Here is an 18,757-nt window from a genome sequence, read left to right on the forward strand (position 1 = left end):
CCCCTTAGAGGTAAAATAGTGGCAAAAATAGATAATTCTAATGCTCTATTTTGTGGTAGCGTGGTCGAGCAGTAGGCTTATCAGAGGGTAGTGTTAAGCATTTGTTGTACACACACAGGCAATAAATGAGGAACACAAACTCAAAGACAATTCCAGGCCAATAGGTTTTTATATAGAAAAATATATTTTCTTAGTTTATTTTAAGAACCACAGGTTCAAGATTTACAAACAATACTTTAAATGAAAGGTATTTCACTTAGGAACTTTAGGAACTTTGAATTAGCAAAATAGCATATACAGTTTTCACACAAATGGCAATAAGCTATTTTAAAACTGGACACAGTGCAATTTTCAACAGTTCCTGGGGGAGGTAAGTGTTTGTTAGTTTTGCAGGTAAGTAAACCACCTACAGGGTTCAAAGTTGGGTCCAACGTAGCCCACCGTTGGGGGTTCAGAGCAACCCCAAAGTTACCACACCAGCAGCTCAGGGCCGGTCAGGTGCAGAGGTCAAAGTGGTGCCCAAAACGCATAGGCTTCAATGGAGAAGAGGGTGCCCCAGTTCCAGTCTGCCAGCAGGTAAGTACCTGCGTCTTCGGAGGGCAGACCAGGGGGGTTTTGCAGGGCAGCGGGGGGGACACAAGTCAGCACAAAAAGTACAGCCTCAGCGGCACGGGGGTGGCCAGGTGCAGTGTGCAAACAGGCGTCGGGTTTGCAATGTAGTCCAATGGGAGACCTAGGGGTCTCTTCAGCAATGCAGGCAGGCAGGCAAGGGGGGGGCTCCTCGGGGTAGCCACCACCTGGGCAAGGGAGATGGCCACCTGGGGGTCGCTCCTGCACTGGAGGTCGGATCCTTCAGGTCCTGGGGGCTGCGGGTGCAGTGTCCTTACCAGGCGTCGGGTTCTAAGAAGCAGGCAAACGCAGTCAGGGGGAGCCTCTGGATTCCCTCTGCAGGCGTCGATGTTGGGGCTCAGGGGGGTCAACTCTGGCTACTCACGGGCTCGCAGTCGCCGGGGAGTCCTCCCTGTAGTGTTGGTTCTCCACAAGTCGAGCCGGGGGCATCGGGTGCACAGTGCAAAGTCTCACGCTTCCAGCGGGAAATGTGTGTTCTTTGAAAGTTGCTTCTTTGTTGCAAAGATGCTTCTTTCTTGGAGCAGAGCCGCTGTCCTCGGGAGTTCTTGGTCCTTTTAGATGCAGGGTAGTCCTCTGAGGCTTCAGCGGTCGCTGGACCCTGTGGAACGCGTCACTGTAGCAGTTCTTTTGAAGTGGGGAGACAGGCCGGTAGAGCTGGGGCCAAAGCAGTTGGTGTCTCTGTCTTCTCTGCAGGTTTTTCAGCTCAGCAGTCCTTCTTCGTCTTAGGTTGCAGGAATCTAGTTACCTAGGTTCTGTGAGCCCCTAAATACTCGATTTAGGGGTGTGTTTAGGTCTGGGGGGTTAGTAGCCAATGGCTACTAGCCCTGAGGGTGGCTACACCCTCTTTGTGCCTCCTCCCTGAGGGGAGGGGGGCACATTCCTAATCCTATTGGGGGAATCCTCCCATCTGCAAGATGGAGGATTTCTAAAAGTCAGAGTCACCTCAGCTCAGGACACCTTAGGGGCTGTCCTGACTGGCCAGTGACGACTCCTTGTTTTTCTCATCATCTCCTCCGGCCTTGCTGCCAAAAGTGGGGCCTTGGCCGGAGGGGACGGGCAACTCCACTAGCTGGAGCACCCTGGGGTGCTGTAACAAAGGGGGTGAGCCTTTGAGGCTCGCCACCAGGTGTTACAGTTCCTGCAGAGGGAGGTGAGAAGCACCTCCACCCAGTACAGGCTTTGTTACTAGCCACAGAGTGACAAAGGCACTCTCCCCATGTGGCCAGCAACATGTCTGGTGTGTGGCAGGCTGCTAAAACTAGTCAGCCCACACTGGTAGTCGGGTAAGGTTTCAGGGGGCATCTCTAAGATGCCCTCTGGGGTGTATTTTACAATAAAATGTACACTGGCATCAGTGTGCATTTATTGTGCTGAGACGTTTGATACCAAACTTCCCAGTTTTCAGTGTAGCCATTATGGTGCTGTGGAGTTCGTGTTTGACAGACTCCCAGACCATATACTCTTATGGCTACCCTGCACTTACGTCTTAAGGTTTTGCTTAGACACTGTAGGGGCATAGTGCTCATGCACTTATGCCCTCACCTATGGTATAGTGCACCCTGCCTTAGGGCTGTAAGGCCTGCTAGAGGGGTGACTTATCTATGCCATAGGCAGTGTGAGGTTGGCATGGCAACCTGAGGGGAGTGCCATGTCGACTTAGTCATTTTCTCCCCACCAGCACACACAAGCTGGCAAGCAGTGTGTCTGTGCTGAGTGAGGGGTCTCCAGGGTGGCATAAGACATGCTGCAGCCCTTAGAGACCTTCCCTGGCATCAGGGCCCTTGGTAGCAGGGTTACCAGTTACAAGGGATTTACCTGGACGCCAGGATGTGCCAATTGTGGAAACAAAGATTAGCAGGCCTCAGCACTTTTTCAAATCATAACTTGGCATCAGCAAAGGCAAAAAGTCAGGGGGTAACCATGCCAAGGAGGCATTTCCTTACAAGATTGAAAAACTGAACCAAAGTCGAAAGACAAAGCAGAGGCACACACGTCCGAACGAGACGGTGGAGAGAAAATCCAACAAAGGAGTCGAATCCCATGTGCAATATCACTGAGAGCATGAGTCACTCGATATTGTGACTCACAGTACTCCTTCTAAGAAAAACCACCTGCACCACTCTGGACTCAACACTAGATGGTAGGAGTATGCAGAGCATCTGTGTCTACAGCCACATATGCGATCTTACATATTGTTCCTGTGCAGACTGTTAGCATAAACTGATAGAGAGCAGCAGATGTAGGCCCATTATGGGTCTGATTGACATATAAGTAACTATTGATGAATATATCAGTGAAATTCCAACTTTAGCAAGCAACAGCACTTTATAAATGTGCAATATTAAAATGTATATATATTTTGTTTTTGGAGTGGAGACGTTTCTTTGAAGTAACATAACTGTGCAACTTCTGAAATCAGTGTGGCAATCATTATAAAACAACAAAATTTTAAGTGTTATCAATTATATGTAATTTATTTAGTGTAGCAATAGTATACGTATCCCAGTTAGTTTATTCAAGCCAAGAAGGCTGAAACATTTGTATTCATTTTGTATTCCTTTTGTATTCCTTTTGAACCTTTCTCTTTTTCCATACGCAAAACTTTGTATTTGAAAAGAGAAGGTATGCACAACACAAACACAGTGATCAAGGTGTGTAGCCAAAATGCGTATGTTTGTTTGCACATGATGAATAAATACCTAATTAAAGGAAGCCCATCAACTGTTTTGGGAAGTATGGCTATTACACATGGGAGTCTACTGCCACCCCACCAACAGGGTTTGCAGTGTCAAGTAGAAGTCTCAGGAATGGGAGAGATATACATATTCACTAAAAAAAAAAAAAAAAAAAAAAAAAAAAAAAAAGGGCTACAGGGACATTATAGTTAGGCTCACATTTGACTTGTACAAAACCAGTGAAATACAGCAGATAGAGTTACCTGAGCCAACTATAATGTATGCCCCCGCAAGGCACTGCTTATGACTACACATATTACATCACTCATGACATGGTCAGTGAAATCACTGATGACATCACATGTGGCCACCCTCCCTGGGCAGATCTCGGGCCCAGGGACTTCATCCCCTGGGGCCCAGCCTTCATTAAATGCCCGCTCCTTTTTCAGTCTCCCAAGACGTGGGCCACCCAGGGGCCAAATTAAAAAAGGGTGGGAGACAGAGTTCTTTTTTTTTTTTGGTTAAATGCTTTTTTGCCCTGGTGGGGTCCTTAAGGTACCCCTAGATCAAGGCTAGGGGCTCAGAGTGACCTTACCCTGGCCCTTTTTTTTTTTTTAACGTTTGTGGAACTCTGCTCAAGCCAAGTCCAAAGATGGCTGCCAACACTGCCTTGTTGAAGTGTTGACAGTCAATCAAATATCAGTACAGGGAAAGGTGGATCCACGTCCCTAGATATCTATATTATTTAATCTCTAATTACTCTGAAACTACTAAACGGATTTACACCAAATCACAAAAAGCACAATCTGCGCACCAAGATCTAGCTTCCTACCAAATTCTGTGTAATTCCATTCAGCGGTTTGTACTGTAGACGTGTCTAAAGACTCTATGGAAAAATTAATTGGAAAAACGCGTTTTCAGACCCCCCCCTTTTTTTCAGCCCCTACTTCACAGATCACCCCAAAACTTTAAAAACAGCAGCTTAACCGACTGAAAATTTAATGGATTCGTCAGGTGGCGGGAAACTTATGGAGAAAACAAAAAGAACTCTTATTATGGAATCTAGGTCCTAACTCTACCTAAGGGCAACCACCAGAAGGTTTTTACACACATACACATAAATGTAAAATCAGTTTTCACTCGTCCTTTTATGTACTGTTATGAGTTCTCTTGTAAATACAAAGTTGGCAGAGTATCAGATTTATTTGTTTCCAAATGTAAGAAACATCATTGGTAGGTTTGGTGAGTGTGTTACTATAAATCTTCTAAAACACCTTTTTCGACTCACCTCATAAGTCAGAATCAATGTCACAGTTATGTGGCGAGCCTACAAACACCACAACTGACCTGCGATGATGGGCCTGTGAAACACCACATTTATTCACTGCCACCAGGGACATTTAAATCTAAGAACCATCAACTTCAGACTAGGTGCTCTTAAAACCAATCAACAGTCCCAACTAGGGAAAGGCCTGTTAATGCACTTAGGTATCTCATCCTCCTGTATTCTAAGAAAGCTCTGAAGACAATTCTGCTCATTTAAGGCCCCTCAGCTGCAATGGCATTTTTAAAGCTCTAGCAGCATTTGCTAACAACCTTCCAAAAGGTATGTGGAAGCTGGAGAGTAGGGAACAACTGTTAAAACAAAATAGGAAAATGTCAAAGAACTTACAGCAGCAGCTGGCTGTTCCATACATAGAAAGCAGCATTCTTGACAGACAGGACCATACCTACTGGACCACACATGGGAAAAGTTGAACCTGAAGGAAGCCAATTTTTGGGATATTCCGTGCTTTTTGTGGGCCACAACAATGTCCTTGGATTAAGTCTGGATACTCACAGGGCTACAGGGTAGATACCTAATTTCACCAACTTGTGTAGATGCATTCAGAGTGTGACAAGAGTGAAAAGCATCTTTTATTCATGAAACATGAGAAATTACTCCATGTCAAACGTATGTTGAACGTGGATGCAAGACAGGATATTTTGGAAGCCCTATGGCAGCACAATGCTGCAAATGAACTTCATTCAAACAGAACAGAATAAAAAAAATATATCCTAGGCACATAAGTCTTCCTGACAATATCACTTTAACGAAGGCATATATTGTTATGAAACAAAGGAAGTGAGGATATGTGGGTTAGTACTTCATGTATCCCAACTGCTCTGGGTTTTCAGGATTTGTGACACGTGCAATAGCAGAACAGCAGCTAATATGCTTTTGTGCGAGATGTAATAGTGGTCTAGACAAAGAAATTATGACGACCTCACCACTACAAATGGAATTAGTCCTCATGTCTGAATCAAACTATCACTTTCATTGACCTCACGGAACACTGCCACAACCGTGTTCATGTTGCTGCCTTTTGACATCCCACCTTGGACTTTGCAACTTCAGATTTGTTTTACTTCAACCTAGTGTCAAGGACATGGCCTTTCTAAACTACGGTGGCACTGTTTATTAAAAGAAGCAACTCTACTGTTCTACACCTTAACTTCATTCTCAAACCCCACATTCCAACTTGTTACAAATGACTCATTGTACCTTGAGCTCTCTTTTCCATAACGGAGCTTAGAAGATACAACCTGGGTAGCTCCAGCAAGAACCATTGAAGGGTATCACTCCCCATATTTAATAGTTTGAGGTAGGGAGTCATTCTTTTAACATTCTCTGTTACGTGGCAGGCATGTCATAGATCTGTGATCTAAGTGAAATGACTGGAGGTCTTGCAGGTCGGCTGCAACAAATGAAACAGATGGCAAGGCAGAAAAAGACTATGTCTCAGTGAAACCATCTGCCTTTTGCATGGGTGGCACTGTTCGCAACGCATGAATAAGGAGAGTACAATAAAGTATTATAAAATAACTTCTCAGCAGTTACTAGAACCACTGTCAGGTTCAAAGCGAAGTCAAGAAGTGAACAAGCATGGAACCAAAGACAATGCTCTCTATATATTAGCAATGGGTACTGGTAAACATGGTTTGAGGAAGAGCAACTAGTCATTTTACATCATAGATGCTTACAATAAGCTATGTGATTTGCAGATGTAATGCTCACCACACCAAATCTTATAAACCCCAGTTACAGCAAAGAATCTCTTCTGAGAGTCTACATGGCCACTGTTGGAGTCTACTTGTTTCCAATACAGAGTACATGGGCTTCTTGACAAACCTGCTGCGGTGGCTGCATGTAGCCCTGGGGTGGAAGGACCTGCTGCGTTGAAGAAGGATGTGCTGAAGCTGGGTAGCTGCTGCCTGGGATGGCAGGCCCTGTAGACGCCATTATGAATCCAGTCTGCGGTGGATGTTGGGACATGAGAGGTGTTGGGTACATGGCTGAGGATGCATCAGGAGCTTCTGTAGATCCCTGACGACTGAGGCTCATCTGTCCAAAGTGGTTGCTGATGTGATCATCAGACTATGGGTGGGGGCAGGAAAACAAAGCCAACAGTAAAAAACAAACAAAAAAACATAACTGCCTTATTCCCAGAGTTGCCATGCAGTACCTTTGAGTTATGTAAAATGACTAAGACACACATGGTTTTCACCATTCATCACATCTCAGTCACCACAGCACCTGCTACATAGGAAATCATGCATGTCCAATGAGAAAGAGCACAACCCCATCCAGGTTTCGGCTCAAGCCATCAGCTTTTTGGGTGACGAAAGGCAATGTCTACTTGTGAACGGAGGGTATTTCGAAAAGAACAGTTAAATCAAGTTATTAAGTGACATGGACTTGCGTCTGACTTATGGAGTAGTGCAGCTTGTTCGATGTCAGAAGTGTACCAGTTAAAGTAGGTAGGCCCAGAGTAATGGCAAAGCAGGAGAAGAAAGGTCACAATGAGGTGCAGTAACCCAGTGGCATTGGATGAGTTGAGTATGGACCACAATCCATAATTACATGGTTACTGCAAGTTAGGTCTGAGGTGCAGTGGGTGCCCAGGTAACGGAATAGCAAAGAATCTTGCAGGTCGAAATGAAGTTCACTGGCAGAGTACTATGTACTGTAGTTCTGGAACAGCAGGACATGTAGTAGAGACTGATTGAGGCACATGGTAGGGGTGTGTGCTGGTTGGGCAAACAAAGTACAGAATTGTACCATAGCAGAAGGTTCTGCAGAATTTAGGTACATGATGTAAGTGTAAGGTGGGGGCAACCAAAAGCAGAGTAGTGGTGGGGAGGCAGAATTAGCTGCACCGTGGATTAGAGTTCAGTGTTACAACTGTGCATGGCTCTCAGGACTGGAATGTAAAAAAGTGATGCAAGTCATGGTTGTAGTGGAAGAGTGACAGTGAGCGTGACTCAATTCAGACCTTCAAAACATGCATGAATAGGATGTGCCACACTAAAGTTTTCAAATCTATTCAGTCCAGTTGCACTTCACACTGATTGACAGTGCCAGAAACAGGCCCCACATACTGAACAAAGCTCACAAAGCGCATGCAAACAGACCAAGAAGCAATAAGGAATAGAGGAGATGTACCATATTGTACTGCTGGGGAGGAGAAACTGGAAGGAGAACTTGGGGACAAGAGCTTGGAGTGTACTGAACAGGTTGCGGCGAAGGCTGCAGAGCTTGCACCGGCTATTGACCAGCCCAGCAAGCATGCAGAGAAGTTCACCAAAAAGACAGCATGAGGGGCAAGAGGTAACGAAGGTAAGAGGCAATAAAGAAAGGGTTAAAGGATTAGATGAGATGACAAAAGGAGGGGGGATTTTGGAAATGGTTGGAATGGTAAGGGGAAGGAAAGGGGCAGGATGGCAAGAGACAAAAATGGAGGGAGGAACAACAATGGAAATGTGTGCAAGGGTCAGGGAGGGAAAGGGGCAGGAGGGATAGTGAGTGGAAAGGGCAGGAGGGAGAGAGTGAAAGGTCAGCAAAAGGAAGGAAGAGGGAAGAGATGGAAATGGAAGGGAGAAAGAATGAATGGAAGGGGATGCAGTGGGGGGACAGAAAAGGATTGAGTGAGGGATAGAAAGGGGTTATAGGGAGGGACAGAAAGGGGTTGTTGTAAGGGATAGAAGCGGAGGAAGTACATGGAATGAAGGGGAAAAGAGAAGGCAGTTCACGAAAGGGGAGGGAGAGTTCAAGGGAAGACGGAAGAGCAGGACGTGGAAAGGTCGCCCGGGGAGGACGTGGAAAGGTCGCCCATGGAGGACGTGGAAAGGTCGCCCATGGAGGACGTGGAAAGGTCGCCCATGGAGGACGTGGAAAGGTCGCCCATGGAGGACGTGGAAAGGTCGCCCATGGAGGACGTGGAAAGGTCGCCCATGGAGGACGTGGAAAGGTCGCCCATGGAGGACGTGGAAAGGTCGCCCATGGAGGACGTGGAAAGGTCGCCCATGGAGGACGTGGAAAGGTCGCCCATGGAGGACGTGGAAAGGTCGCCCATGGAGGACGTGGAAAGGTCGCCCATGGAGGACGTGGAAAGGTCGCCCATGGAGGACGTGGAAAGGTCGCCAGAGGAGGACGTGGAAAGGTCGCCAGAGGAGGACGTGGAAAGGTCGCCAGAGGAGGACATGCAAAGGAGCCGGAGGAGGACATGCAAAGGAGCCGGAGGAGGACATGCAAAGGAGCCGGAGGAGGACATGCAAAGGAGCCGGAGGAGGACATGGAAAAGGGCCCCAGGAGGACATGGAAAAGGGCCCCAGGAGGACATGGAAAAGGGCCCCAGGAGGACATGGAAAAGGGCCCCAGGAGGACATGGAAAAGGGCCCCAGGAGGACATGGAAAAGGGCCCCAGGAGGACATGGGAAAGGGCCCCAGGAGGACATGGGAAAGGGCCCCAGGAGGACATGGGAAAGGGCCCCAGGAGGACATGGGAAAGGGCCCCAGGAGGACATGGGAAAGGGCCCCAGGAGGACAAGGGAAAGGGCCCCAGGAGGACAAGGGAAAGGGCCCCAAGGAGGACATGGGAAAGGGCCCCAGGAGGACATGGGAAAGGGCCCCAGGAGGACATGGGAAAGGGCCCCAGGAGGACATGGGAAAGGGCCCCAGGAGGACATGGGAAAGGGCCCCAGGAGGACATGGAAAAGGGCCCGAGGAGGACATGGAAAAGGGCCAGAGGAGGACATGGAAAAGGGCCAGAGGAGGACATGGAAAAGAGCCAGAGGAGGACATGGAAAAGGGCCAGAGGAGGACATGGAAAAGAGCCCCAGGAGGACATGGAAAAGAGCCCCAGGAGGACATGGAAAAGAGCCCCAGGAGGACATGGAAAAGAGCCCCAGGAGGACATGGAAAAGAGCCCCAGGAGGACATGGAAAAGAGCCCCAGGAGGACATGGAAAAGAGCCCCAGGAGGACATGGAAAAGAGCCCCAGGAGGACATGGAAAAGAGCCAGAGGAGGACATGGAAAAGAGCCAGAGGAGGACATGGAACATGGAAAAGAGCCAGAGGAGGACATGGAACATGGAAAAGAGCCAGAGGAGGACATGGAAAAGAGCCAGAGGAGGACATGGAAAAGAGCCAGAGGAGGACATGGAAAAGAGCCAGAGGAGGGCATGGAAAAGAGCCAGAGGAGGGCATGGAAAAGAGCCAGAGGAGGGCATGGAAAAGAGCCAGAGGAGGGCATGGAAAAGAGCCAGAGGAGGACATGGAAAAGAGCCAGAGGAGGGCATGGAAAAGAGCCAGAGGAGGGCATGGAAAAGAGCCAGAGGAGGACATGGAAAAGAGCCAGAGGAGGACATGGAAAAGAGCCAGAGGAGGGCATGGAAAAGAGCCAGAGGAGGGCATGGAAAAGAGCCAGAGGAGGGCATGGAAAAGAGCCAGAGGAGGGCATGGAAAAGAGCCAGAGGAGGGCATGGAAAAGAGCCAGAGGAGGGCATGGAAAAGAGCCAGAGGAGGGCATGGAAAAGAGCCAGAGGAGGGCATGGAAAAGAGCCAGAGGAGGGCATGGAAAAGAGCCAGAGGAGGGCATGGAAAAGAGCCAGAGGAGGGCATGGAAAAGAGCCAGAGGGGGGCATGGAAAAGAGCCAGAGGAGGACATGGAAAAGAGCCAGAGGAGGGCATGGAAAAGAGCCAGAGGAGGGCATGGAAAAGAGCCAGAGGAGGGCATGGAAAAGAGCCAGAGGAGGGCATGGAAAAGAGCCAGAGGAGGGCATGGAAAAGAGCCAGAGGAGGGCATGGAAAAGAGCCAGAGGAGGGCATGGAAAAGAGCCAGAGGAGGGCATGGAAAAGAGCCAGAGGAGGGCATGGAAAAGAGCCAGAGGAGGGCATGGAAAAGAGCCAGAGGAGGGCATGGAAAAGAGCCAGAGGAGGGCATGGAAAAGAGCCAGAGTAGGGCATAGAAAAGAGCCAGAAGAGGGCATGGAAAATAGCCCAATGAGGACATAGAAAGGAGCAAAAAAGAAAAGGGGGAGGATGCAATACATGGGGAGGAAAAAGTGTGGACAAGAGGCAAGAAAGGGAGACAGGAGGGAGGTCACAAGGGGACAGGAATGAGGTCCCAGGGTGATTGGGAGGACACAAGAAATGGAGGAAAAGCACAGGGGCAGTTGGGTCAATTAAAGTGGTTGGTTAGAGAACAAAAGGGCAGGAGAAGGGAAGATAAAAATAGGAAATAAAAATGTTAGTTAAAACAAGAATCCCAGACTGCAGCAGAATTACTCAAGATTCACAAGTGAAAGCAATCACCACCTGTCACAATGCTTCTCCTACGTAGAAGGAGATACTTCCAGTGATATGGTGTCAATGGCATTACAGGAGGTGTCTTGAATCCAATTGAAAAGGCAGGTAATACTGCTTCAGACATCATAAACACATATCAAACTCTATGGATTCTACTCTAAGTGTTTTAGGCAGTTCCAGGCTCCGCAAGCTCAGCATTTCTGACTCCGGGCTCAAAGATTTCTCCGACAAAAACTGCATAGTGCAGAGCTTGAGTTAGGAGTACACTCTGCATATCCATAGCAGAAAATAATGACAGGCCTAAAAAATTTTACTCGCTATGGTGAGTTTTTTTTATTAGGTCGAGCTATTTTTAGGACCTAGTTACCCCTTCCGGCAAGTAGACAAAGAACAGGTGTTCTGTTCAGTCAGAAAGTGAAGGAGCAATAAATACGCCTTTAACTTTTCTTCGTATCTTGTCATATATGCTTTCTGTTTAGAGACAGAGGTCAAAAGTCTGTCTTCTTACAATTAATTTTACTTCTGACTGCAGAGTTCCAAGATTTCGTAAGGTCTGACCTGCTGTACAAAGTATGTGAAATGAAAGGCTATAGAGCGTAGGTTTTGCTAACACACAACTTTTAAATAATTAAGTCAACTGTATAAACATTTCAAAATATATTTCAGTAGTTGTGAAAGCCCATTTTTTGTACTTGTGTGATGAAAAAATATTTTAATAGGATGAAGACAAATCAGAACTCTTTACCTTGGTGATGTGCAAATGCTTAATACGTTTTCTGAAATCCAATTTTCATAGCTTATTGTTAATACACTATAGTTTTATTAAAAAATCTGCAAGTAAGTGGAAAGGTTTTTGGACATGTTGTGGAAAAATTACCATCTGTAAATGACAATGTGCTATCACATCATGTTTTAGTAATATTTATTAAAAGTGAGTATTCAAACAAACTAAAACACTCCTGCCCTTATGGCAATGCTATCAGTAAACTAAGAGGCAAGTCATGGATCAAATGTACCGTATATATGGGTTAGTTTCTTAGTATATATGGAGCAAATGTTTAGTCTATTTAATCAAAGAGGTTTTTTTTGTACTGCAGAAAAGTTGAAGTCACATACTAGAAGGTGCACTCGTGAGAATGAAGAGAAGTGAGACTGTAAAATAAAATATTTTCCTAGGATCACACTATTTGAGACCCATTTACGGGTCAAGAACATTACAGTTAGGTCGAGTAGATGATTCAAGTTACTCAACCTGCAGATCTAGTAACATTTTTAGGATTTTTCAAGGCCTCAAGGAGCATATGTACAGAAGCCTAACTTGAAACAGTTTTGCACAGTACTTTGAACGTTTGCTTTCTGTTGCTTGACTATTCAGTTTATTACAAATAGTCACTGCCCCATCCTCAAAAACCCCATACATTCACAAACCTGAACTTCCTCTTTAGGTAAGTTTGAAATGTTCATGAGATTAATTTTATAGGGTGGAAGCCCTATTATTGGGGACAACACAAATGTAACTGTTTAAAAATTGTACTATTCAAACAACTGAAAGGAACCTTGGGGTGAAAGGAAATGAAATGAAATGGTTTCTTACCTGCAGAAGTAATTTTGCAGCTTTAAGAGTTTTCTGGATTCACATGCTGTGCATTATTCCGCCATACAGTGTTTGGGTCCAGAAAGTTGGGATCTAGTCTTTCTCTCCCCCACCTCCCTCGTGGCATTGTCGACCATGATTTAGTAATTTAATCCATCCTCTGTGTGACATCAGACGGCTCTCCAGAAGTTCCTGTGCTTGGTCTCGATCTTCAAAATCTTTTTTTTTTGGTCCTCCAACCTGTTTGTTTCTTATCCGATTTCTGAGTAGGTGAGTAGGTCGCATGTGAATCCATAAAACTCCTCAAGCTGCAGAACTACTTCTGTAGTTAAGAAACCATTTCGTTTCGCAGCATGACTCCTTTTCCGGATTCATATGCTGTGCATTAGATTATACAGCAGTATCTTTTTCTCTGGGCTGGCTGTGGTGTAATGTGGATGAGTTGGCAAATAGGTGTTGCAGTACCTTCTGTCCTACTTATGCTTCCTTGTTCATTTGAATGTCCACACAGTAGTTTTTTGCAAAGATGTGCAGCAATGACCATTTCAGTGCAGATTTCCTCTATAGGTACGTTTGCCAGATACGCCAGTGCAGCGTCTTTCTTTCTGGTTGCGTGCACTCTGGGTCGCGCAGTTAGAGGTTTCCGAGCTTTAGTGCAGCAAATTTGGATGGTGGCAGCGATCCATCTGGCGGTGGTTGCCATGGATACTGACGATCCCATGTTTGCTTTGGCAAATGACAAGAAAAGCTGGTTTCCCTTATGAAATGCTTTGGTCTACTGTAGGTAGTACATTAAAGCCCTTCCAACGTCAAAAAGTGTGGAGGGCCCTTTCTGCTTGTGTTTTTGGCTCCTGGATGAAAGCTGGTAGTAGTATGCTTTGATTAACATGGAACTGTGTTACTACCTTTGGATAAGAATTGAGGATTAGTCCTAAGGACTACCTTGCCCTTGTGTATCTGTAACTATGGTTCCTGTACTGTTAAAGCTTGCAATTTACTAATTCTGCGTAGCAATGTGATCGCTATCAGAAATGCTGTCTTTAGGGTGGGTGACTTTAGATCCAATGTCTGCATGGGTTTAAATGGTTCTGTAATCAGTTGCGTTAACACCGTGTTCAGGTTCCACAAAGGTGTTGTTGCTGATCTTGGTGGTGCCACTTTTTGATGCCTCTGGGAATCTCTTTACTACTGTGGATGTGCCGGTAGTGTATGACACTACTGCTGCCAGATGTAGCTTTATTGATGCCTAAGTGAGGCCACTGTCTAGCAGGTGGATGAGGTATATTAGTACTGTGTCCAGGTGCGTCCATCTCATTGTTGTTTGTGCACCAATTAATGTATTGTTTCCATTTAAGTGTGTAGCATTTCCATGTGCTTGGTTTCTTTGGTTCCCTCTGGATTTCCATCGCCCTAGGAGGGAGCTGTAGATGACCAAATTCTAAGTATTCGGGAGCCAAGCTGCTTGGTTGAGTGTGGCTGACTCTACCAGGTCTGCTTTGCCCATTGTGAGTCTATGAGGATGATTTTGCTCCCTGAGTGTCTGGTCTTCTCCAGCACCCTCTGTATTAGGGAAATTGGAGGAAAAGTGTATGCAAATTTCCCTGACCAATTGATTGACAGGGCATTCCCCTTTGACCAGGGGCTGTGAAAACCTGGAGGCGAAGTGTTGGCATTTTGCGTTTGTTGCTGTGGCGAACAAGTCCTTGCTTGGTGTGCCTTTGGCTGATTTTTTGTTTTTCTTTCCTACTCGTGTGAGCTGTTATCTTTTCTGCTTATTTTGTCTGCTTCTGTGTTGAGTTCCCCTGGTAGGTGACTATTTTGGAAAGTTATTTGTTGCTGTATTGCCCATTGCCAAATATCTTGGGATAGCTTTGATAGGGTGAAGGATTTTGTACCCCCTTGTCTATTCAGGTAGAACATAGTAGTTGTACTGGCCATTTGTATCAGAACTGTTCTGCCTGTCAAGTGTGCTTGGAAGGTTTTTGGGGCTAGGAAAGCTGTTTACAGTCCTAGGTAGTTGATGTGTTTCACTGCATCCGAACTGTTCCATAGGCCCCGTACCTTTAGAGGGCTGGTGTGAGCTCCCCAGCCCTTATGTGATGTGTCCGTTGAAGCTGGTGTCCCGCTGTGTTCTACCATCTTATTTCCCTTTGTACTTTTGCTGTGACAACCACTAGATCCTCCCAGCTCCCTGTGGCTTGTGAACATTTGGATATTCTCCATTACATGGTGGCATTCCTTTCCATTTTTCTTCCCACCAGGTCCAGTCTCCTACTTTCCTCTTCGGGTGGTGGAACCGTGGAGGTGGTGCGTGGTTTCTCTTCCTCGCAGTGGTCACGATAATGGAGTCTGCAGGTACCCTGCATTTAATGTATTTAGGGTCCTGAGTGGAGTGTTTGTATTTTTTCTCCAGTCTGTGCACAAGTGCCTTTTGTTGGCTGGTTCCCTTAAGGGCTCCTTACCCTGAACCAGGATGCTGGGCAGCATGGGCAAGTAACATTTTTTCTCATTTATGGTGCAATAGTGTCTCTAGGAGGAAACATGATCCCTCCTTCTCATTCAGCTGTACCCCCACAGGTGTCAGCAGCCCTTTTCACCAGGCTGTTGTATATGGCCAGGTCATCTGGTGGAGATGTCCTCGATGGGAGGCTGTCTACACCCTCTTCGGGTGAATCAATATAGAGATTCTGCCATGTGTCCTCGAACTGGCTGGAATTGTCGAAGCCCCGAGTGCACTTGTCGTTGTCTGCTTTGAAGAACTCTTCCTGTTCTTTCTCGTGTGGTTATGGGGTCGCTTGTGCTTCTAGTGCCGTTTCAGCCTTCTCCGCAGCCGAAGGTGTTTTCACTGGGATGTGGAATTGTTTCAAGGAATCATCAAATTTATTTTTTCTCTGGATGAGAGAGGCATTTCTGATTCAAGCTTTCTCCTTTTTCATTCGAGCTCTCATGCCCGTAGGTCTGCTTCATCCTACGCCAAAGCTTTCCTTTAAGGGGTTGCGTGCTCCAGCATTTTAGACGCTCTTGCCTTCTCCCTCGCGTTCAGGGGCTTTCGTCAATTCTTTCGACAATGCCTTTGGTATCCTTTAGTCAGGATCGGTTTGGCTCTCCCAGTCTTAGCTGACCTTCAGTCACCATGGTCTTCGGCGCCATGGCTGCTCTTGTTGGTTTGTCTAGAGGCCTAGGTGCCAGAGTCTCCAGTCTTAGCCTGCGTTGTACCTTTAGTGTTTTTGGAACGAATTCCGCGCAGGCCTCACAGTCCTCATTCTTGTGGACTTTAGGCAAGCAAAGGTTACAGACCTCAAAGGGGGGCCCTTTTGGCAAACTTGTGGAGGCACTTCAGACAAAATATAAAAGGGGTATTTTCTATGGTCCTTACTTGCCCCCCTCTCTCTTAATTCTGTGGGTCCAATTTTTTCCTCTGGTGACCACGATAAGGTACACAAGTGTGTTTTTCTGTGGTGTCCACAGATGGGGCACAGGGCTGTTTCCCAGTGCTGTCCCTACGTCAAGGTCTCCCATCTCCTTTTGCCGGTGTTGTGGTCTCCTTCAATGTAGTCTTCTGATTTTCCTTTCTTTTTCGAAAAAACCTTTCAAAAACTTTTTGGAGCTCCTCTGTCATGCTTCCAGATCTAACGGAAAAAATTAATCTGAAGATGGAGGCCACGCATGGGAACTTCTTGCGGACTAAGCACCAAATGGTGGCGACTACACTCGGGGGGGGGGGGGGAAGGGAGGGGACTAGAACAACTTACCGGATCCAACCACTAGATGGCCAAATAATGCACAGCATGTGAATCTAGAAAAAGATTTGTCTGAAGTAGGATTTGCCTATAAGTGAAACTTGCTTATTTCACACACAATCTGAAACTCAACAGACTTTGGTCAATATTAGTAACTCTTCAGACTCATACACCTATCAATGTCCCTATACTCTTATTCACCCCTGTAGCCATAGCCCTACAAAATGCATTTTGAAAATATTTTAATAAGCACCATTATCTCATTGCTTACATACACTAGGAGTCATTGTGGTGTAGCAGTAGCAGGTGTTACAAAATGCACAGATGCACAAAGCACAGTTTTTGATTTGCAAAGAATATTTTACTTTACAAAACGAAAATGGTGCACTGGACGACAGCATACAAATACACACAATTTAAAAATCACCCCTGACAAGTCACCAGACTTTGTGGTTTGAGGTAAGCGGCTACAGACACCATATTACAAGGGTGAACGATAAATCCTATACAGTTATCTCATAGGCTAATCATAGTATTATTTAATACATGTCAATCTAGTTCTCAAAAAAAAGAGTATAAAAAAGAAACATAAGGAAAAGGTTACTCATCTCTTACTAGTTTTTAAGCGTGAAAATCACATACAGTGCATTATTTAGCTATTTAGCAACTAATCTGGAACGTTCCATATTTTTTTCTTTTTTTTGTTTAGGCATTGACCAGATAGGCCAGGCTGATTTTCCTGGCCATGACATGTAACGGCAGCCCACAATACCCCAATACTTGATCACTCATCTTTAGATTATTTCTTCCTTGTTGTAGTAAAAGTTGTTTTTTGTTTTGACTTTTAAAATAAAAACAAATCCCATTCTGTATCATCCTCAACACCCTCCACATTCACTAGAGGTGGATCAGTGGCATGTGAATCCAGAATAGTTTTATGTTGTAAAAGGAAAATGTTCCTTACCCAGTAGACATCTGTTCATGGCATGTAGTGCTGTAGATTCACATGCTTTGCATAAGACTCCCTTCTAGTGTTGGATCTGGAGTGTTATAAGTTGTATTTGTTCGACAAATCTTTTCAAGTCACAAGATCGAGTAACTCCTCCTCTCGGTGATACTGTGCAAGGGCAGTAAGTTCTTTGTTAGATTGTTTTCCCGTAGGCGGGCGAGGCAAGGAGTGTATAGAGTGAAGAAAAAGAGATGACAATGGGGTGTATTTACATATGTACAATATTTATATGACAATGCAACTAGAATGGCCACAGGCGTCTGGGGAGGAGGGAGGGCGCATGTCAATTTACAGCACTGCATGCCATAAACAGATGTCTACTGGGTAAGTTACATTTTCTGTTTGATGGCATGTGTGGCTGTAGAGTCACATGCTTTGCATAGACTATAAAGCAGTCCCTCCAAATAAACAGTGGCTAGCCTGTAGAAGTTGGAGTTGCTTGAAAAAGTGTTCTGAGCCCTGCTTGGCCAACACTGGCTTGATGGCGTGCTAAAACATATGTACAATAGTGTTTAGTAAATGAGGTATGAGGTGTAGACTAAGTAGCAGCTTTACATATGTCTGCTATTGGGATCTTACCTAAAAAAGCCATAGAAACACCCTTTTTCCTAGTGGAGCGTGCTTTAGGGGTAATAGGTAACTGCTGTTTAGCTTTAGCATAGCAAGTCTGAATACATTTGACTATCCATCTGCGTATACGATTTTTTTATATTGGGTTGCCTTTATGAAGCATTGAAAATGCTACAAAAAGCTGTTTAGATTTCTTAAACGGTTTGGTTCTGTCAATATAATACACGACAGCCCTTTTAACACCTAGTGAGTAAAGAGGTCTCTCTGCAACAGTGTCTCGTTGTGTTGAAAAGTCTGGTAATTCAATTGATCGGTTGATGAGGAATTGTGAAACTACTTTAGGAAAGAACTTAGGGTTTCTGAGAACTACTCTATTGCAGTGTATTTGGAAGAATGGTTCTTTTAAGGTTAGAGCTTACATGTTTTAGGGAAGTGAAAGCTACTAAAACAGTCACTTTCCATGAAAAGAATTGTAAGGGGCATGCATGCATTGGCTCAAAAGGTGGACCCATGAGCCTAGTAAGGACAACATTAAGGTTCCAGGATGGAACTAGAGTTACCCTGGGTGGAATGATTCTTGAGAACTTCCATGAAAGCTTTTATAAATGGAATTCTGAATAAAGATATGAGCTTGTTTAGAAGGTAAGCATCAATAGCTGCTAAATGAAGACCAATAGATGGGTATGCTAAGTTTGCTTTTTGTAAATACAGCAAATAATCAATGTCTTGGACTGAGGCTTTGAGTGGGTCTGTGTGTTGCTGCAATGTTTCCATTTTGCAGCATAACACTGTCTGGTTGTAGGTTTACGTGCCTCTTTTAAAATGGCCATGTATTCTGATGGTAGATTTAAGTAACCAATCTTAGACTTCAGGAGCCATAACTCAAGGTTGAGCATTTTGGGGTCTGGA

General features: G+C 45.4%; 1 protein-coding gene across 5 annotated transcripts in view; it reads right to left on the bottom strand.

Moving 5' to 3' along the window:
- Positions 1-18,757, bottom strand: part of R3HDM2 (R3H domain containing 2) — a 1,111,447-nt gene that overhangs the window by 499,681 nt on the left and 593,009 nt on the right. For 3 of the 5 annotated variants that reach the window (XM_069230789.1, XM_069230790.1, XM_069230788.1), the window contains one exon: positions 6,478-6,723. The exons of 1 other annotated variant lie outside the window; for it this stretch is intronic. In XM_069230789.1, the coding sequence (XP_069086890.1) occupies positions 6,478-6,723 (246 nt within the window). Of the gene's footprint in view, positions 1-6,477; positions 6,724-7,791; positions 7,894-18,757 lie in introns of all 5 variants that reach the window. One more of the 5 variants, XM_069230792.1, reaches the window with a different exon arrangement.

Source organism: Pleurodeles waltl, chromosome 4_2 (genome assembly GCF_031143425.1).
Source record: "Pleurodeles waltl isolate 20211129_DDA chromosome 4_2, aPleWal1.hap1.20221129, whole genome shotgun sequence".
Lineage (NCBI taxonomy): Eukaryota > Metazoa > Chordata > Amphibia > Caudata > Salamandridae > Pleurodeles > Pleurodeles waltl.